Below are 21204 nucleotides of genomic sequence, written 5' to 3'. Positions count from 1 at the left end.
AGGTCTGAAATTACCTTTATTCAATACACATATTTTTTCCTAATGCTTTAAGCTTTGTTTTTCATTATTTCTTTTATAAATACTTATTATTGAAGCGAATCTTGGACCCATTTCAGGAACTGTGGGGTTGGCGCTTTGAGTCGATGGTCTCCTCTCCCCGCACTGTCTCGGGTTCCGTGCTTGAGATTCCGCGTCTGATAAACCACGTCACACAGGGTGTGTTTCCAGTGCTTTCCTTGATCCGTGATTTCTTTCAGCAACACGTATTTACTGCATCTCAGTGTGTCAGCCGGGAGCCTTCACACTTCATTGACAGATTTAATGTCACTGCTCAGATTGTCGATAATTCTGTCCCCTAGACGAGAGTCATCTGCCCTCTCCACGCGGACGGGAGCAGGGAAGGGCCGACGCTGCGTTTCCTGTGCTGGCACTCGCGCCCTGCGACCTTGCTCTCATCCTGGACTCTGGGTGTGAATTGTGAGTGTGAGGAGCTGGGCAAAAGCTATATAAAGAGCGCTTCTTAATTCCTTAAGTGAACATTAGTTTACTTTTTAAGAATGATTAAAACAAAACCAAATTATCTTTGTCTCTTTGATTATTACTAACTGTAAGTGTTCTTAGGATCCTACATTTTAAGTCTTAAGCTTGGTAAACTTGGTCAATTATATGTGAGTATCTTTAATCAAAGGAATTAGATTGTTTTTAGTTTTGCTTCCCAGAATCCCGGTGGATCTGCACCTCTGCCGCAGGACTTCTTCAGCAAGGGCACCATGATCACAGTCCTGAACCTCCCTTCCCTTGTGCGCCACGTGCCACACGTTTGGAATGAACTCCAAATGGATTTTATTTATTTCTGTGCTCAGTAGAAACATAGTAACTATTTGGCAACATAAGGAAGTGCTGTTTAACTGTGACTAAGGAATATATTATAAATGTGTTCATCCCCCGCTCTCCAATCTTCAGAAGCCCTGGATTATGAGTTTACCTAAGAGGAGCCTTTTGCCTTCTCAGATGTGGGTGACAGATGTGCGGGGGCAGCCTTGCCGAGAGTGGCCTCACCCTGGGGAGAATTCCCTGCTGGGCGCCAGCCACGGGGAGGGGGCAGGTACAGGAGCGGAGCTTGGCTTGTTCTCTTGGCTGGTCAGGGGACCTGGGCACGTCAATCCCTCCACGTCCCCCTAGAGCAGTGGGAGCCATCGAGGGTAAGCAGAGAGCCACACGGTCGATCCTTTTTGCAGTGAGTGGGGCCAGCGTGGACTGTGCCGGTGGATGCCAACAACCAGCCTGGGGTGTGGCTCCAGCTGACTCAGGCTGGAGGTGGGGCCAGAGAGGGAAGGGCCGGGAGAGAAAATTCTGGCTGGGAGGACCTTCTCTGAGTCCAGGTCTAGCAGCCAGAATGAGGCTTATTCATTTGTTTATCAAGAACAACAACCAGAGCTGTGTCCCTCATTAACTCTGCTACTGGGGCCAGTTAGCTGTTTCCTTGTCTGCAGACGTAGGCAGCTGGCATCAGCGCCAGGTGCAGTGGCTGTGTTGGTATTGCAGCTGGCACAGGGACACTCACCTGAGCTGTGGGCCGTAAGGACGCAGGCACCAACCTCTCTTGTAACCTCGGATGAAAATACCACCCGCATGGGTCAGAGCTGAGTAACTGTCGTCAGTAGACAGTTAGTGGATGCCTAGGAAACCCAGCACGGGTTTTAATACCAGCCCAGCCAAAACACAATTTTAAGGACCAGCCGACTGCCCTAGCACAGAGACGCCTTTGAGTCACCCACAAACGCATGCACTGCCCAGCACTCATGCAGAGAATTTGCAGCAATGCTACGAGAAGCACTGTGGAAGGAACCGGAAGGAATGAGTAGTATTTTTTTTTTCCTTTTCTTTTAAAATTAGTGTTTCTTCTGAGAATACCAACTGCGTATGGATTGGAAGTTCAGCTGGTTTATTCATACTTAACTTGGCAAGCTTTGAATTGGAAGCTGTTTTACATTACAAGGGTAAGAGCATGAGTTCAAGTACTCTTTGATATAAATTTTGGGAAACCTTAATCTCCTTTGACTGAGAAGTGTAGAAAAAGTCTTGTCATTTGAATCTGAGGACACGATGCCTTTAATCGTTAGCAGCAGAGGCGTTGAGGTCATCAGCGCCCGCTGTCAGTTCTGCCCCTCCCTGGCCTTGGGGGTGCTCAGCAGTCACCTGCCCGCTCGCTTCACCTGTGAGGCCCCCAGTGAGGCTTCTGTCAACAGTAACTCCTGCTGTGCCTGACACTGAGCACCCGGAACCTCCCGGCTCAGACTGAAGGCGTGTGAAGCTGGGCTGAGGCCTCTGTCCACCCTGCCTCACTCCCATGGTTTCTGTCACCACCAGCAACATGGGAACCGCTGGGAGACCTTTTACCCCTTCCTCCCGCAGTCAGACCCCTGGGCCGTGCTCCTGCATGCAGGTTTGATCCTGGCGCGCCCCTGCTTTCGTCTTTCTGCGGCTTCTGTTGCTTCCAGGATGCAGCAGGGATTCCTCAGCTCGGCCCAGGCCCCCCTGGCCTCCTGGGGAGTTGCTTTCCTTTTGTCCCCCTCCCCCCGCACCGTCCTGGCACCTTCAGCGGCCACTCCCGCTGCTCCTTGAGACTCTGCTCACCTGTCACTAGCTTGGTCCAGGCATGGCTCCCCTTGCAGACTCTGTCCCCCTTCCCAGCACTACTCGGTTTGATGGCGTGTCCCCGTTGGAGCTCCAGTGCTCGGCTGGGCTGAGCCTCATCCCACGTTGTGTCCCCAGCCGCCAGCATGGTGCCGGGGGTGTCCTGGGCACTCAAGTAGGTGGAATGAGTGGCCCAGTGAGTTCGTGGTTCCCCTTACGCACCCCTTCAGCACTGTGTCTTTATCTTTGCTGACCGTCAAGACTTTGGGAGCCTCAGCATTCACGTCGCTGGATCGTGTGCCATGATGAGCAAAACCGTGAGTCATAAGGTCAGTCATCAAACGTTTCCACATTCATGTTCTGTGAAACGTGTGCCTATGCTTTTGATTTACACCTACTTTCCACAGCATGGTATTATAATATCTTGCTCAGTAAGTGAGATTTTAAATGTGAAATTTTTATGAATTATGCAGTATGATGCAACTACTAACACCAGTCAAATAATAAAACTGTCAGTGTAAAAGCAGCAGGTTTAGTGATTGGCACTTCAGATGCACTTTTGTGATCTCCTTTTTACCCAGCGACACTGTTAATGATCTCCAAGCCCTACCCCTGTAGGCACTTTGCCTGCTCGCGTCCATGTTTGGGAAGACGATCGCCCTGCTGGAAATCAACCTGGCCGCGCTGCTGGCGTCTCAGCGGAGCCCTGGTGCGGGGCGGCGTCTCTCGGTGCTGGCCAGGTAGGGTCAGCGTGGGCCGCGTGCGTGTGTGTGTGTGTGTGTGTGTGTGTGTGTGTGTGTGTGTGTGTGAGTTAACAGCCTTTCAGATTCCTTTTTATGTTAACAATAAAAAGTAAAGTTTAGTAAACTCTCAAATATACCAACCTTGTTTGAAAGAAACAATTTTTCACGCCGTGGCTTCCATCTTGTTTAAAACTAAATAAAACTAAAACATTTATTTTAACGTGAAACAATATTTTATTTCAGGATAGAATGCAAATAATAAAACAGCACTTTTTAAAAATATATATTATTTTTCTACAAGAATTAGCTTGATAGTTTTCATTTCCAAATATTGTGTGTATCTATCTGTATCTATTAATCATTTATAACTGTCCTTAAACTATATGTTTCATTGAAATAATTTCATCATGTAATTGTTTGTTCTCATAGTGTGGTTTCATTTTTATTTTAGCTCCTGTGTGCTACCAACCTCTCCACTGTATTTTGGAATTGATGAGAAAAACAGTACTAAACCTGCCAGTCAAAAGCGATCTGGTTAGTATGATGCGCTCTGCCACGTACAAACGCGAGAGTACGTGGTTCCCGTGACCGTCAGCACTGCCGTGCTGCTCTGCGGCCTCGTCTGTGAGCACGTAAATCCCTCACTCCTCCCCTCCTTCGCTCCTTCTCTTCCACATATTCATCATGTGTCGTCTGTGGGAGGGAAGGGGCAGATGTCTCTCTTCCTGAATTGGGCGCAGTTCCCGGGAATTCAGAGACGCGAGTAGACACAGACCACTGACTCTGGTGACTAGGGTGGTGGTGGCACCTAGTGGACCCTCTGGTGATTTACTGTCAGAATGAACTTTTTCTTTTTTGTCTGATGAAGAATTTTAAAGCAGATCCCAACAACGTGTAATTTTTACTCCAATGCACTTCAGCGTGTATTTCTAAAACTCCACATTCTTGCCTGGCCATAGTGACATTGTATCAAAACTAACAGTAACATTTGGTGCCTTGTATCAGCGAGGCCTAAATAAATTATTCCTGCTTTCTCAGAAATATCTTTTCAGTGGTTTGTTCTAAACAGCAGCCAAAGAAATCCACATGTTGCTTTTTTCAAAGAAATAATCTTAAAATTAACTTCTATTTAAGATGGCAAACTTCATTGTGTTCTGTTTATTTCATTACAAGACTCATTGATAGTTACACTTTTTCCCCTTCAGTGACCAACTTAAATTCTTAATCAGTCTTGTCAAACCTCTTACTGGACCTAATTTAAAATTTGAAATTCTGCTTCATAGATGCCTCCTCTGTGAGTTCCTTGCCTTTGGGGGAGGGTCCCTCTGCTCTAGCGGGAATCCTGCCCTCCGGGCCCTGACCTTGCCTCTCCTGGGCCTGGGACGGGGCTGTGGTGGGCGTCCTGGCCTCAGGGTCACTCTCCACCACGCTGTGAAGTCGTGCTCTGAACTTCTTCTCCTCTTCCAGGGTCTCATGTGCTCTTCTCCTGCGGTGTGGCTGGCACCGGCCGTGCACCTGCAGTGATCCGGGGTGCGAGAGGGCTGCGCTCCCACCTTCAGGTCTGGTGAGCGGATCTCCCCTCACGTCAGGACGGCCTGGTCACGCAGTGTGTCCTGTCTGGATACCCCCTCAGCTTCTGAGGCTCAGGGGGCCTGGTCTTCTGGCCACTCAGTTCTCTCTGTCTCTCACTCGCTGTCTCCCTCTCTTGCCCAGCCGGACCCCGCAATGGGCTTTCTTCCCGTCCTCCCCCAGGACTCTCCGTGGGTGGCTCCCCACGCACTGGTCAGGCGCGGACACTTCTCTCCTGAGTGACAGCCAGAAGGTCTATTTTTGTCCTCATTTTCGGAGGCCCAGAGTTTCAGTTACTTGTTGGAGTTCAGACTTGGAGGAAGTCACCTCAGCACTTGTCTTCATGTCCCCTTTCTCCTTTCCGCCTGTGTCTCTCCCTCTACCCTGTCTGGGCTGCAGCACTTTTGTCTACTCCCGGGAGTCTCGGGGTCATCCCCGCTCCCTCTTTCCTCTCTCATCACCCACACTTGTTGGTCACTAAGTCCTACAAACTGATTTCTTCATCGTGAATCTCAGCCGCTGTCTCAGATCAGGCTCTTGTGCGTCGCACCACCTCACCTCACGCACGGTCCACTCGCTCGGCAGCTGTCCAGCCCTTTCTCAGGCGCTGGGCGCTGTTCTAGGTAAGCTGCACTTTTAAGCTGAGCACACAGATTCCTGCCCTCCGAGGGAGCTTACGTGCGAGTGGAGAGACGGGCGTTGATCACTGTTCGCAAACCTGCTCTGACAGCCATGGCAGCAGTCAGGGTCTGCCTTTCCCAGGACTTAGGGGAGGCCCTACCGGGAGTGGGATGGGCGTCTCTGCTCTGAGAGGGTGGGGCCCAGCAGAGCTTCCCCCTGGCTGGCCCAGCACAGCCAGGGCCCCCTGTGGGGAGGTCAGGGTGCAGGACTAGAGAGGAGTGAATGGGTGCTAGGTGGGGAGGTGTGAGGGGGCCAGAGGTGGGGGGCTGCCTGGGATGGGGGTGGCAGGGGAGGAGGGGTGCCTGGGATGGGGGTGGCAGGGGAGGAGGGGTGCCCGGGATTGGGGGCAGAGGAGGAGGGGTGCCCAGGATGGGGTGCTGGGGAGGAGGCAGGGCCAGTTGAGGAGGACTCTGCAGACTAAGGGCCTTGGCTGTCCTCCTGGGGTGGGGAACTGTGTGGGGAAGGCTGTGCTGTCCTCAGAGTTGAGCGTGCTCTGGGCTGGGCAGGCTGTTTGCAGGGAGGCAAGGGGACTTTCCCAGGGATTTTCTCAGTCGTTGGGGAGGGAATGGTCAGGTGGGTTCCTGGCTGCAGGTGCCTGTCCTGTGACACTCCAGCCTCCTCTGTTTTGGCTCTGCCCATTCCTGGGGTGACCTGGGCAGGGTCTGGGGGAAGAGGGGGAGTCTGGGGCTGGGGCATGTGGGGCGACTCCTGGAGTCTTTCCGTGGCTGGCTGGAGGGCCTGTCAGTCACTGAGGCGTGAAACCTGGAAAGGCCCAGGCGGATCTTGGCTGGGAGTGGGGATGGGATGGTGACGGGAGACGGGAGACGGGAGCTGGGCGCTGGGGTGGAGGGGCTTTTGTGACATGAACGTGAGCGTGGCGGGGGCAGTTCTGATGGGCGACTCTAAACCCAGAGCAGAGTTTTGGGCTGCAGTGGGAGCCCCAGCTTCAGCGGGGGTTTCCAACCAGTCCCATCCCTCTTGCCTTCTATTCCCGAAACACTCCCTGTTGGAGTTAAGTGCCGATCTCCTCCCAGTGTGTGTCCTGCTCTGCCACCAGCTGCAGAAGCAGCTCCAGGGTTGTGAGAGGAACCTGCTCAGGAGCAGCCCAGGCTCTTCATGATGGGTGTGGACGGAGCAGACTCACGGTCTCCACGACTGCACGCCTGGGCCCGGCGGTCCCTTCTGCTGGGAATGGCCTTTCTGACCTCTTTCCTCATTGAATGAGGAAACTCATGATGTCTTAAGGAAGAGTTAATTATGTGCTGTTGAAAAAGCAAAAACTTACTTGTCAGGTACAAGGAGCACTATTCTGGTGACCGGCACGCTGAAAGCCCTGATTTCAGCAGTATACAAGGAGTCCATGTAACAAAAGCACTTGTACCCCATCATTTGACTTTCTGTCTCTGTGACATCAACTGTTTTTAATATTTAGCTCCCACATATGAGTGAGAACATGTGAGATTTGTCACAGTGTTCTCTAGTTCCATCCATGTTGTTGCAAATGACAGATTTAATTCTTTTTGTGGCTATATAATATTCCACCTTGCATGTGTACCACATTTTCCTTATCCATCCATCTGTTGGTGGACATTTAGGTTGAGTCCATATCTTGGCTACTGTGAATAGTGCTGCAATAAACATGGGAGTGCAGATACCTTTCTGATACACTGAATTCCCCTCCTTTGGATGTATACCCAGCAGTGGGAGTTCTGGGTCACATGGTAGTTCTATTTTTAGTTTTTTGAGGAGCCTCCATACTGTTCTCCGTGGTGGTTGCACTAATTTACAGTCCTACCAACAGTGTACGAGGGTTCCCCTTTCTCCACATTCTCACCTGCATTCATTATTGCCTGTCTTTTTTATGAAAGCTGTTTTAACTGGGTGAGATCATATCTCATTGAAGTTTTGATTTGCATTTCTCTGATAGCTAATGATGTGTTGAGCATTTTTTCATGCACCCGTTGGTCATTTGTACATCATCTTTTCAGAAATGTCTATTCTGATCCTTTGCCCATTTTTTAATCTGATTGATTTTTTCCTGTAGAGTTGTTGGAGCTCCTTATATGTTCTAGTTATTAATCCCTGGTCAGACGGGTAGTTTGCAAATATTTTCTCCCATTGTGTGGGGTGTCTCTCCCCTTTGTTGACTGTTTCCCTTGCTGAGCAGAAGCTTTTTAGCTTAATGTGATCCCATCTGTACAAGTTTACTCTGTTTGCCTGTGCTTTGGGGTGTTACTCAAGAAGTCCTTGCCCAGACCGATGACCCAAAGCATTTCCTCAATGTTTTCTTTCAGTAACGTCATAGTTTCAGGTCTTAGATTTAAATCTTCAATCCATATTGAGTTGATTTTTGTATATGGTCAGAGATAAGGGTCTAGTTTCATTCTTCTGCATATGGATATCCAATTTTCCCAGCACCATTTACTGAAGAGACCATCCTTTCCCCACTGTATGTTTTTGGAAATTTTGTTGAAGATAAGTTCACTACAAATGTGTAGATTTATTTCTGGGTTCTCTAGTTTGTTCCATTGGTGTGTGTGTCTGTTTTTATGCCAGTGCCATGTTGTTTTGGTTACTGCAGCTTTGTATTATAATTTGAAGTCAGGTAATGTGATTCCTCCAATTTTGTTCTTTTTGCTTAGGGTGGCTTTCACTATTCTGGGTCTTCTGTGGCTCCATATAAATTTTAGGATTATTTTTTATATTTCTGTGAAGAATGTCATTGGTATTTTGATGGGGATTGCATTGAATCTGTAGCTTGCTTTGGGCAGTGTTGAGATTTTAATAATATTGATTCTTCCAATCCACGAGCATGGAATATCTTTCCATTTTTTTGTGTCCTCTTCAACTTCTTTCATCAATGTTTTGTAGTTTTCATTGTAGAGATCTTTAACTTCTTTGGTTAAGCTTATTTCTGAGTATTTTATTTGTAGCTATTGTGAATGGGATTACTTTCTTGGTTTCTTTTTCAGATTGTTTGCTGTTGGCATATAGAAATGCTGCTTATTCTTGTATATCGATTTTGTATCCTGCAAGTTTACTGAATTTATCAGTTCTAATAGTTTTTGGGTGGAGTCTTTAGGTTTCTCTAGCTGTAAGATCATATTGTCTGCAAATAAGGCTATTTTGACTTCTTCCTTTCCAATTTGGATGCCCTGTTTTTCTTTCTCTTGTCTGATTGCTCTAGCTAGAAATTCCAGTACCATGTTGAATAACAGTGGTGAAAGTGGGCATCCTTGTCTTTTTCCAGATCTTAGAGAAAAGGCTTTCAGTTTTTCCCCATTCAGTATGATACTAGCTGTGGGTCTGTCATATATGGCTTTTATTGTGTTGAGGTAAGTTCCTTCTATACCCAGTTTTTTGAGAGTTTTTACCATGAAGGGATGTTGAATTTTATCCAATGCCTTTACAGCATCAATTGAAATGATCATATGGTTTTTGTCCTTTGTTCTGTTGATATGATGGATCACATTGGTTGATTTGTGTATGTTGAACCATCCCTGCATCCCTGGGATGAATCCCACTTGATCATGAATAATCTTTTTTAATGTGTCATTGAATTTGGTTTGCTAGTATTTTGTTGAGGATTTTTTCATCTATGTTCATCAGATATATTGGCCTATAGTTTTCTTTTTTTGTTGTGTCTTTGTTTGGTTTTGGTATCAGGGTGATACAGGATTCATAGAATGAGTTTGGCAATATTTCCTCCTCCTCAATTTTTTAGAATAATTTAAGTAGAGTTGGTATTATTTCTTCTTTGAATGTTTGGCAGAATTCAGTAGTGAAGCCATCAGGTCTTCGGCTTTTCTTAGATGGAGGCTTTTCATTAGTTCTTCTTTCTTGTTACTTGTTATTGGGTTATTCGGGTTTTGGGTTTCTTCCTGGTTCAATCTTGGTAGGTTGTATGTGTCTGGGAATTTATCCATTTCTTCTAGGTTTTCAATTTCTTAGCATGAGTTGCTCATAGTAGTCTGCAATGATCCTTTGGATTTCTGCAGTGTCAGTTGTAATGTCTCCTTTTTCATCTCTGATTCTGTTTATTTGGGTCTTCTCTCTTTTTTCTTAGGTAGTTTGGCTAAAGGTGTGTTGACTTTGTTTATCTTTTCAAACAATCATCTTTTTGTTTCATTGATCTTATTATTGTAGGTAATGACTTACTATTGCCATGTTGTTATTTGATTTCTGTTTTTTTTTTTTTTTTTGTGGTCTTCCTTTCTGTCAAGCAATCCTACTGCCTCAGCCTCCCAAGTAGCTGGGACCATAGGCATGCGCCACCATGCCCAGCTAATTTTTTCTATATATATTTTTAGTTGTCCATATAATTTCTTTCTATTTTTTTTAGTAGAAACCTCTTAGTTTTGTGGGTCAGAAACTCATTCTATTTGTGTGAATTTTTCTGTTTTAAGAGATGAGGATCTTTTGATGTCCATAATGAAATTGTAATGTCAAATATTTTTTCTTCTTTAAAATCCTTTCGTACAGCCGTGAGGAGCAGTGTCCAGGACCGGCCCCTAGTTTTCCACAGTGAAGTCAGGTCGTCTGGCTACGCGTCGGCGCCACAGTGAGTGCACTCATGTCAGCAGTGGAAACGGGAATGGGCCACGTCATGGATGTGGGATTAAACACGGACAGAAGTGTGTCCTCTAGGGCCACATCATGGGGAGCAGAGACAGAGGTTTCAATAGGAATTGAAGTGTGGGGGGTTAGACCCCAGAGGGTCGCGGGCACTGCAGTGGGAGCAGCTGCAACATTGCGCACTTATTGGTTGCCTACTGTGTGCAGGGGCTCGGGTCAGCCTCAGAGTCCTGGTGATGACGAGGTCAGTGTGTGGGCTTGGGGCCAGGGAGAGTGACGGTGCTTTAATGCAACTCGGCCCATCGAGGCCTGGCCACAGCTCGTGTTTCTTGGAACACAGCTTTGCTGTAACAGTGGAATGTGGAAATTCAGTGTGTTCAAAACCTGTTCCAGGGAGGAAACATGAAACAGCATGGTGCTGTGAGAAACTGCAGCAAGGTCAGAGTGGCCCAGATTGCTCAAAGGCAAAGTTGCCTTTTCCGTATAAAACGCAGACCCACCACCCTCCTACCAGCCCGAATCCTGACCTTTGTGTGCTCTTAACATAGCAGCCAGCAGGGCCCTGTTGCCTGGGGCCCTACCCTCAGAGCATACTGATCTGCCCCCGGCTGGTGCTCACCTCCACCAAGAACCCTGCCTGTGCCCCAGCCGCCCCCACCCAGGGTTCTGCTGTCTCCAGGCCCCAGTCCCAGGCCACTCTGTGTAAAACTGCAGCCTCCACCCTGAGCTCAGCCCTTTCCTACTCTATTTTCTGTTTGTCAGGACAGACTTGTTTTACTTATTGTCTATTCTGTAGCCTCCTGTGCATGGGACAGCACTTCAGGGCTCTCATAGGCACTCGTGGGTGGGTAGAAGGAGAGGTGGCTGGCTGGCTGGAGACCTGGATGGGTGGGTGGAGCCTCAGGTGGGTGTTTGGAGACATGGACGGGTGGGTGGAGAGAGGGAGGGGTGGGTGGAGACATGGGTAGGTGGGTGGAGACATGGACAGATGGATGGAGGGATGGATGGGTGGGTGGAGACATAGGTAGGTAGGTGGAGGCATGGGTGGGTCGGTGGGTGGAGGGACAGATGGATGGAGAGATGCGTGGGTGGATGGAGACGTGGGCCGGTGTTTGGAGACATGGACGGGTGGGTGGATGGGTTGAGAAGGCAATGTGTGCATGAGTGAAATGATGCATGATCATTTATATATAAATCATCATATATAAAAATCTTTTTCACTGTAAAATATAAATCTGTTAAGAAACTTAGAACTCAATGTTTGAGAGTAATGAGAGTTTTCTTTCCATAGTGCTACTATGTTTTCCCCAAAGACTAACATCAAGAATGACGGTAAAAGATCTTCAAAATGCAAGAACAGTTTCAAATGGTATGAAATCTAACGTGTGCATTTGAAGTAAATTTGAAATAACTTAGACCTTTTAGATACTTTAACTGATTTTTTTTTCAAACAGGCATAAGACCTTATATGTGTGTATATATGTATGTACACAAATATGTATATATCTATATTATTTAGGTATATCCTGTTAGCCAGATGTAATTCTTTCATGTTAATTTTTCAAAATGCTCTATTTTGAACACCTTAACAATTCTGAAATATTTTTGTTAAAATTTAGATTTAGAAAATACTGCATCTGATGATTGTTCTTGGTCAGAGTCTTTGGTGACACCTGGATGGCAGGGCTGGGGCAGTTGCGGGGCAGGTACTGATTCTGCGAGGCCGGGGCGGCACATTCATCAGGACATGCTGTGTCCCGCGGGGCTGGCTCGGCGCTGGCTCTGCAGTCCTGTGTGACTGTGGGCGCACCCCGCGATGCCCTGGGCCCCCTGCCTGGACAAGAGCAGGTTTAGGGGACTGCTAGGTTGTGGCCTTTATGATTGCATCATCTAAAAAGAGGTCATGGGCTATTGTGCTTCGAATAACACTCACTTCAGTACGCATCACATCTACCTTTGAACAATCGTGATGTTTACAGGAATGCTTGCCAGGACATTGGTTTTGCCCATGTTTCTTGATGTTTTTCGTAAACTTTTTGCAATTCCTGCCACTTTCTGCTGCTCTCCACATCAGCATGTTATTGATATGAAGTTTGTGCCCACAGTCAAATGTGTCCAAACCTTGTAAATGTGTCTGTGCTCAAGTGTGAATCGCAGCACCCCAGACTCGCCGAGCCTGGTTGTTTTGGTGCTGTTTCTGCCAGGCGTGCCCTGTCCAGACAAGCCGGCGTCTGCCCTGCATTTCTAGCTCTGGTGGGCGTGCTGGTGGAGACCAGGTGGCAGTGGCGGTGAGGACTCGAGGGGACATCCGGGGCCCAGCAAGCGTTGCTCACAGGGAGATGTGTCTGAACACCTAGGACTTGGTGTGGACAGGACAGCGCCGTCCTGCTGAGAGACAGGCCAGTCCTACTCGCTGTCACTGAATGTCAGTGGTAAACACAGAGTAGGATTTGGTGGTCAGTGAATCCGGCTTTTTAGAACAACATACGTTGACGTCAGAGCAGTTTCTTTCTGCGCCCATCTGCGGTGCGCCTGGCGCTTCCTCTGTTACTTCTGACCCGGTAACAGCCGCCCACGGCAGGCTCACACCCAGTGTGCAAGCGGGACTCGGGCCAGGTGCAGGACCTGCCATGAGGACGGCCAGTCGTCCGCGGGCTCCGCTTGGTCCTCAGGCTGGAGCTCCCAGCTTTTGCCTAAAGCTGAGGTGGCCTGGGGGACGGGCGAGTCCCTGTCACTGCCGTGAACTGTGTGAGGACTGTGGTTTTTCAGCGTTCCTGGTTTCTTTTGCAAGTCAAGAATGTGCTATTTTCGCAGCAGGTGTAGCCATTTGTCGATGACTTGAGTAATTAGCAACATATCAGCCACCCCTGGTGTGCGCTAGAAGGTAAAGTTTTCTCGCACTGGGAGCCGTCGCCCCAAACCCTCACAGGGTTCACGTCCTTGCTATTTTATATGCAAAACGTGTGTCTTTTTGTCAGTACGGAGTGTGAGTCTGTTTTGAAGAGTTATTTCATGACTTTGAATGTAAGAGTTTTATGTTTATATTCAAATGTAACAATAAAATTACACATGTAAATGGGGGAAACCCAATTCATTTCTAGTGCTTTGTTTCTAATCTCACTTTGATTTCTATGACCTCTGACCTTCCTCAGGGAGGAGTACACATTGGAGGATCCTCTGCCGACCAAGCTCCGCAGGCAGGTTGCTGCCACCCCCGGCCCTGCCGCCGTGTGCTGCGTCCAGTACTCAGGTGCGTGCATCCGTGAGCCTCGTCTGTTCCGTCTGCTGTCGTAGTGTAAACGTGTGTTTGAAAATCTCAGTTACTTGAAGCTGCCTGGTGTTGTCTGGGTCTAGATTAGAATCAAGACTCAATTTTCAGGTGATTGTAGGAATAATTGGGAGCATCTCACTTCTGCGGGGACCAGGCCAGAGCTCGCTCCCAGCATCCGGACTTGGAATCCTAAGTCCCCCTGGGTTTGCTGTCGTATGACTGCTCCTACCTGAGCTTAGCATGGGCCTGGCAGGAAGGCTGTCATAGACAGACGCTGGCAAGCTGGTCACCACGTTCCATGGGAGCGTGGGCCTCTGGCCACGGTGGGCTGAAGAGCAGGAAGCCACAGATGGTGCCTGTGCTGCGTGCGTGGCCTCCCTGCCCTGCTGTCCTCAGCTGGGACCGTGGCTACAGGGGAGGGTTCTCCCCTGCCCAGGCTGTGGCCCTGTTTGCAGGCGTGTCTAGCCTGTAGCAGGCCTCTCTGGGGAACTCGCGCTAAGGCCTCAGCAATGTTCGAAAGAAGTCAGGAGGCAGCTGTGACCTGCCCTCCGCCTTGTCCAGGTGGCTGCACCGTGTGACTCTCTTCTCAGAAGTGAGATGTGCATACAGGTCAGCTGTGCTGTTGCCTTCACCAGGTGGGACACAGGCCTCATCTGCGTGCAGCGCTGTGTCCCACCCTTAACTACCCCACCTGATCACACAGGTGACCACCATCTGCAAACCTGCCGATTCCCGTTACTGATTATAGAATTCCAGCCAAAGGATTTAAAAGTAGTTTTGGGAAATTAGACGTGTGGTATTGTAAGTGAATAGCCTTTTGATGTTTCATATGCTTGCTTTTATAGATTAGGACCCTTGGTGTTAGATCCTCAAATTTGACTACATTAGGGAACTGCTTTTTAAGTGCTCACCCAAATATGCCTCTTAAACAACCCACGGATGTGAGACAGGACACAGCAGGGTGTATGGGTGTCCTGGGAGTGTGACCTGGGGTGTGGGACAAGACACAGCAGGGTGTGGGGGTGTCCTGGCAGTGTGACCTGGGATGTGGGACAAGACACAGCAGGGTGTGGGGGTGTCCTGGGATGTGTGACCTGGGGTGTGGGACAGGACACAGCAGGGTATGGGGGTGTCCTGGGAGTGTGACCTGGGGTGTGGGACAAGACACAGCAGGGTGAGGGGTGTCCTGGGAGTGTGACCTGGGGTGTGGGACAAGACACAGCAGGGTGTGGGGGTGTCCTGGGAGTGTGACCTGGGGTGTGGGACAAGACACAGCAGGGTGAGGGGTGTCCTGGGAGTGTGACCTGGGGTGTGGGACAGGACACAGCAGGGTATGGGGGTGTCCTGGGAGTGTGACCTGGGGTGTGGGACAAGACACAGCAGGGTGAGGGGTGTCCTGGGAGTGTGACCTGGGGTGTGGGACAGGACACAGCAGGGTGTGGGGGTGTCCTGGGATGTGTGACCTGGGGTGTGGGACAAGACACAGCAGGGTGTGGGGGTGTCCTTGGGAGTGTGACCTGGGGTGTGGGACAGGAGACAGCGGGGTGTGGGACAGGACACAGCGGGGTGTGGGGGTGTCCTGGGATGTGTGATCTGAGGTGGAGATAGGACGTGAGGGTCTGTGAGAACCTCTGGGCTGTGGGGTGCTTTGTGGTTTCTGGCTTTACCTGTCACAGGTACATTCACACAGCCTCATTGTGCCTCTGGCTTCCTGTCCTGGTACCAGGGATGGCAGTGATAACACCCGCAGCTGATTTAGAGGACGTGGGGTTTCTTTAAGGGGTTAATTCAGTGCCTGGTTCCGGCAGCTCTCCATGCGTGGTGGTTGGGTATTTCAGTCTTTGGTGAGCCTCGTTACCTGTCGTCCTAGATCTGCTCACTACCTGAGGAAATCACCATCAATGCTTAAGACCATTTTAACTGAAAGTTCTACATTTTACCAGTGTGATTTATTTGTGTTAGGATTTTATAAGAAGTATTTCTTATTTTTTTTTTAAACAGGAGATGGACGGTGGTTGGCCTGTGGCCTAGCCAACCACCTGTCATTTGTCTTTGATGCCAGTCTTACTGGAACACCTGCTGTTTTTTCAGGTAAAATGTGTTCATTTTCGTTAACATGACTTTAAAGATAGGTCTTTGGTCCTGGCTGTCACTTGCTAAGGTTGTTGTCACTTCAGTGTCCTCAAGACAACAGCAGAACAGCAGCAGGGCCTGAGTGGGGGATGAAATGATGCTGTTTAGTGACCAGATTCCCTGAGCCCTGGAACCTGAGGGTGACCATCACCTGTGAGGCCAAACCTGCAGCCCTCGCGGCTGGGGCCTGGGGGGCAGATGCCGAGGTTTCAGGGAGTCGTAGGGGAGTGAGCAGAATTGAGTCTCATGTGATCGAAATATATTTCATTTAATCGAAAAATACACACTTGAAATATATTCTGAAATGCAGAAGGATTTGTACGTAGATATTTTTATGCATGAACCAAGGTAAACATTTTTTAAGGATGGTGGGCCTGAGATGAGAGTAAGAATGTTAACATTCCTTCGTTTCAACTCATGACTCTGACATGTGTAGATTCCCGGTTCTAAAACCATGAAATCTTGCAACTCTTCATTAAGTTCCTGACACTGCTTGCTTCAGAACGTACACGTGGCAGATGTTTTAACAAAACCATACCCACACAGACAAGAAACCTTTCTCTCGTCTGTCTCTTCTTACACAGGTTGAGTGTCCCTAACCCAAACATGCAAAATCCAAAATTTTTTGAATGCCAACATGCTGCTCAAAGGAGACACTCATTGGGGCATTTCAGATTTTGGATTTTCGCATTAGGGATGCTCAATTCAGTGTAATGACATATTCTGAAATCTGAGCAAGTCTAACGCATGAAACACTCCTGTCCCAAGCCTTTCAGACGAGGGACATGCAGCCTGCAGTGTGACTGCATTGCCGGCAGTGCAGACCCCACAAGCCGAGTGGTTGCTGGGAAACAGGAAGGTGGGTGGGGGACCTGGCAGGGCCTGAGACAGGGACGGGTTGGAGCAGACAGAGTGCTGCCCCTGCCTGTCTGCAGGCACCGGACCCTGGAGTTCAGGGAGCCCCAGCAGGGCTGAAGGCCTTGGTTCCACACCTGCTGTGAGCAGAGCTGCTGCTTCTGCGTGGTCACTTGGACGCTGCCCGTCCCCGAGTCCTTGCCCCTCATCCACACGGCGTCGGCCACTTAGTTCCAGCACAGCCGTGGCTCCTGCAGGCTCAAAACCTTAGCTCTTGGCAAAGTCGCCTCTCGCGTGCTAGGGTCCCCAAGGGGACATCTCTCTGTTGCTGATAATTGATACAAAGGTCATGATGTTGATTGGGACATTTCTCCACGCATGTCATTGTTGGAGAAAGGGCTTCTAACTGAATTGAGGAAATGCAGTGAGTATCTAAAGTCTATCTCAAAAATAAATTTGCTTCATGTCTGGTCGGTGAAAAAGAGCCTTTTCCCATCTTAGGGCCAGATCATTTCACCTGTGTGTCTAGTGGTTTAATGGTTATGTAAGTCAGCTTTGAAAATATCACGGTTTCTCAGCACCTACCCAGAAGACAGAAAAATGGGTGTTGTTATTTCCATCATAATCTAAGACAAGTAAGGTAAGTATAAATTGAAATTCTCTGCTGGAGAATCCAGGGGCTTTGCGGTCACGGCAGGTAAGGATATCCCAGCCTGAAAACCATGTAACAGTCACATTTCATAAAGGAGTTCTGTGTTTGTGCTGAGGATTTTAGGACGTTTTCCATCAGAACCTGTTGTCTGTACAAGGATTGTCGGAACTTCAGCCCCATCCCTTCTGCACAAAGTGGATTCTCTGCAAACTCTGGGTGGAGTCTGAGCACGACTTGTGAGGGAACCACGTCTGCCACCTGCCCAAGAGCTGGGTTATAATAGTGAAATTCCGGGGTCAGCCATCTCAGAAAATTAACTTTAACTATAATTCTATTGCAGATAGTGAAATCGTGTAAAAAGAAATCTTTATAAAATTATGAAGTTAAAAGCAGACCATCTTGCGTCTGTCTGAGCTCTGCCGCTGTCTCCATTGTACCACTGTCTGTGTCCTGTGCCACGTGGCGGTGGCACAGGTCTGCTCCATTTCCCCAGGCAGGGCCCTCGCCCCTAGGTGAAGGCGTCACCACCTCTTCGTCTGTTCCTGGAGTTCCTCTCCTCACCACACACGCTACAGGGGACAGTCATCTGTGGAAAGGAGGCCCTGTGCTCGGTTCTGGTGACATGTGCTGTTGGGATAAATTTGCCCAGGGGACGAGGTGGGGGAGAGAGGAGGATGAAGGCTCTGCGGGGGGTTGGTGACCTGGTGCTCCCTGAGCTGCAGCTCATGCCTGTGTCTAGGCCGGAGCTCTGGAAAGGCGGGGGTGCCCAACTTCCGCAAGTCCTGAGGAATCTCCCTGTTCTCATCCTGGGAGCAGGACGGTCAGTCCCTGACGCCAGGGAGGACCAGGCCAGCTGGTCATGCTGTCTCTAGGCGCCTGCTGCTGCTGTGGTCACGTTGGCGGCTGTCATCTTGGTGCGGCAGGTGTTACGGGCCGTAGGAGTCAGGAGCATGAGAGATCATTCCAGGCTCGAGTGGTCACAGCCTCCTTGAGAAGGAAGGACAGGGACAGTGGCTTCACCTCCCTCCTGCTCCCACGTGCTCCCCTCTCCTGGCCTGTGCCCTCTGGCGCGGTGGAAGCTGGTTTGAGCCTCCTCCTCGGAGGTGGGGGGAGAGTGGGCCTCGAGGCTGGTAGCAAAGCCACGTCCGAGGTTAAGGTTAAGGTTGAGGTCGAGGCAGCCCTCCCGCGGGACGGTGGCCCAGCGCTGCGCCAGTCCCCACTCAGGGGTGTGAGGCTCCCCCCTACCCCTGCCGCCCGAGCGCAGAGCGTGAGAATGCCAGGGGTGATCTCCCTAAGGACAGTCACGGCGCTCCTTCCGGCGGGTCTCGCTGCGCTGGCCAGTGCGCCCGCCCTACTTCACCGGCCTCGGGGCTTCTGTCAAAGCTGCCCGGATTCCACACCAGAGGGCAGCAAAGCTCTTTGCATATTTTTCTGCTCAGTAAATTTTAGCTCCAAGTTGTCTTGGGTCATGTCACACACCTGAGTTATATGCTTATTTATAAGTCTTCCCTGGTTTTTCCGCTTTTTAAATCCTAATCTTTAAATTATCGTGCGCAGTTCACGTACCGAGGCCAGCGTGAAGGCTCTGTCCGAGGGCAGACCCCAACTGCGGCAGGAATCGTCTGGGTTGTGTTTGGTTGTCCTTTGCAGTTTTAATCGAAGTGCGCAGCTGCGGGAGCTGAAGTGTGGTCGTTTAGCAGGTGTGGGGCCGTTTCTTGCCCAGGTGTGTGCGAGGCCGGGGCCAGGCGCCGGGGCTCAGGCTCGGCCGCCCCTGCCCCTCCCTGGCTGGGCGCGCATGCGCCTCTTCCCTCGGCCCGCGCCGCGCGCCAGGCTTGCTTTCCCGGCCAGAGCTCGGGGCAGCTCTTCTCCGGCTCTTCGTCCTCTCAGAGCTGTCGCCGGTGGCGGTGGCGGTGGCGGTGGCGGGCCGGGGGACCGCTTTAAGACTGCCCGCCCTGGCTCGGAGGCCTTTCTGACGTAATGAGGTCCCGAAAAAGCTCGTGTCCGGGGTCCGGGGCCAGGAGAGGCAGCGAGCGCCCGGCCAGGTGCCAGAGTCAGGCCGGCCTGGGAATGCGGAGGGCCGGGTGGAACAGCGCGCGCGGCCGTGACGGGCCCTGACCGGGCGCCCTCCCGCCTGCGGCTCAGCGTTGGAGCGGCGCCCACGCCACACGCCTGCAGGCCGGAAGCCGCTCTCCGCGCCCTGTGAGGTTCAGATAGGACTTTAAACCGGTGACAATAAATGATCGCCTGCCATGTGCCTATGTTCAGCACAGTTTTTGACTTTTCCTTCAATGTTTAATGAATACTTCTTTAAATTACTGATAAATTATTAGGAAATCCACAGATGTCTACACTGTACTTTATTTATTTATTTTTTTTAAATTTATTTATTTATTTATTTCTTTGAGACAGAGTGTCACTTTGTTGCCCGGGCTAGAGTGAGTGCCATGGCGTCAGCCTAGCTCACAGCAACCTCAGACTCCTGGGCTCAAGCGATCCTCCTGCCTCAGCCTCCCAAATAGCTGGGACTATAGGCATGCGCCACCATGCCCGGCTAATTTTTTCTATATATATTTTAGTTGGCCAGATAATTTCTTTCTATTTTTAGTAGAGACAGGGGTCTCGCTCTTGCTCAGGCTGGTCTGGAACTCCTGACCTCGATCGAGTGATCCACCCGCCTCGGCCTCCCAGAGTGCTAGGATTACAGGCGTGAGCCACTGCGCCCGGCCTACACTGTACTTTAAAATACTGGATTTTATAATTTTCTTTCCTTAAAACTTACACTCAGAGATGCACACATAGTATTGAACTTCATATTTTAAGAAATATGCAGTTTTAGGAAAATGTCCTTTAGAAATGATTAAGCTTCTAATCCCACACCTTGGCATCACTGTGGCTAGGAAATGCCTCCAGGTGCTTTATTACTTGGAAAAGTGCAGTGCCAGGTGTGTTGTATGAAAGTGCTAGGTGAGGAACAATCACAAGTGAAGTAACATAATAACCTCTCTGGCTGTTCCTTCCTCAACTGTCCTGTCAGGTCACGATGGGGCCGTACACTCCATCTGCTGGAGCCACAACGGGAGGTGGCTGCTGTCTGCTGCCCAGGACAGGACGCTGCGGGTGTGGTCAGTTCGCAGGACGGAGCTCAGGCTGTTTCTGGTAATGGACAGTCACACCCATCGCAGGCATTGCTCAGAGTGAGCATCCTGAGACCCCACCCCTCAGGGCAGTCCTGCCGCCCACGCCAGAACCCTCCCACGGGCCGTCCTTCTGCCTGACCCAGACTATGACATGGATGTGAACCAAGAGTTTGCTTCCATGCAGTGAAAATTATCGATTAATTAATAGTTACTTACATTTGTGTGTATCTGTATATATTCACAAACACATAACATGCACACGTGCATACCACACACATACACACACGTACTTGCTGCATGCATGCACACACAGTTAAATACGTCCTCACATTTGTTATGATCTGCAAAATGACCAATGTCAAAATATCTGAATAATTTTAAATATTAATTCAATGTGCTTTGCTGGTTCAGGTAATAATCTCCAAGGGGATATTATGTGGAGGATGTAGATTTTGGGAGGAAAATGACCTGTTTTAATGAACATATGGGAGACCACTGGAAAGAGAATGGGAGAGACAGGAAGTGACAACAGTCTCACAGCTGGGGCAGGAGAGGAGGTTGTGAGAAGAAACTGCCCCTACTCACGGGACTGTGAGCGGGTGAATTGCAGAGAATATAACATTGACGGTGGAGACTTTCAAAGACGTGGTTAGCATTTGTTCTCTGTGGCTCAGTTACAAAGGGAATTGAGTGCCAGGAAGACAGAAAAGGACGGGAAGGTCAACAGAGACCGGGGCTCTGAGGACGGTGTGTTTGGCGCAGCTTTGTGGAGTGATTCGCTGAGAGTGTTAACACTGCCGTGACGCTGTTGTGGGGTCTAAATTTGAGTGTAGACACCTTAGAACTATGTTTTAAAACATGTTTTGAATTTCAGCTTTAATAAAATCCTCGCTACTTTCGGATGTTTACTGCTAAGTTTCAATTTTCTTTTAAAGTTTTTAAATGGTCAGA

General features: G+C 49.6%; 1 protein-coding gene across 1 annotated transcript in view; it reads left to right on the top strand.

Moving 5' to 3' along the window:
- Positions 1-21204, top strand: part of WDR27 (WD repeat domain 27) — a 152590-nt gene that overhangs the window by 24323 nt on the left and 107063 nt on the right. Inside the window, exons 9-18 of the mRNA XM_045544738.1 lie at positions 360-477; positions 1897-2000; positions 2899-2966; positions 3256-3377; positions 3832-3914; positions 10113-10191; positions 11497-11574; positions 13358-13455; positions 15478-15567; positions 20151-20272. Of these exons, the coding sequence (XP_045400694.1) occupies positions 360-477; positions 1897-2000; positions 2899-2966; positions 3256-3377; positions 3832-3914; positions 10113-10191; positions 11497-11574; positions 13358-13455; positions 15478-15567; positions 20151-20272 (962 nt within the window). The remainder of the gene's footprint in view (positions 1-359; positions 478-1896; positions 2001-2898; positions 2967-3255; positions 3378-3831; positions 3915-10112; positions 10192-11496; positions 11575-13357; positions 13456-15477; positions 15568-20150; positions 20273-21204) is intronic.

The sequence above is a fragment of the Lemur catta genome, chromosome 2 (assembly GCF_020740605.2).
Source record: "Lemur catta isolate mLemCat1 chromosome 2, mLemCat1.pri, whole genome shotgun sequence".
NCBI lineage: Eukaryota > Metazoa > Chordata > Mammalia > Primates > Lemuridae > Lemur > Lemur catta.
This window is presented reverse-complemented; position numbering and strand designations above follow the sequence as displayed.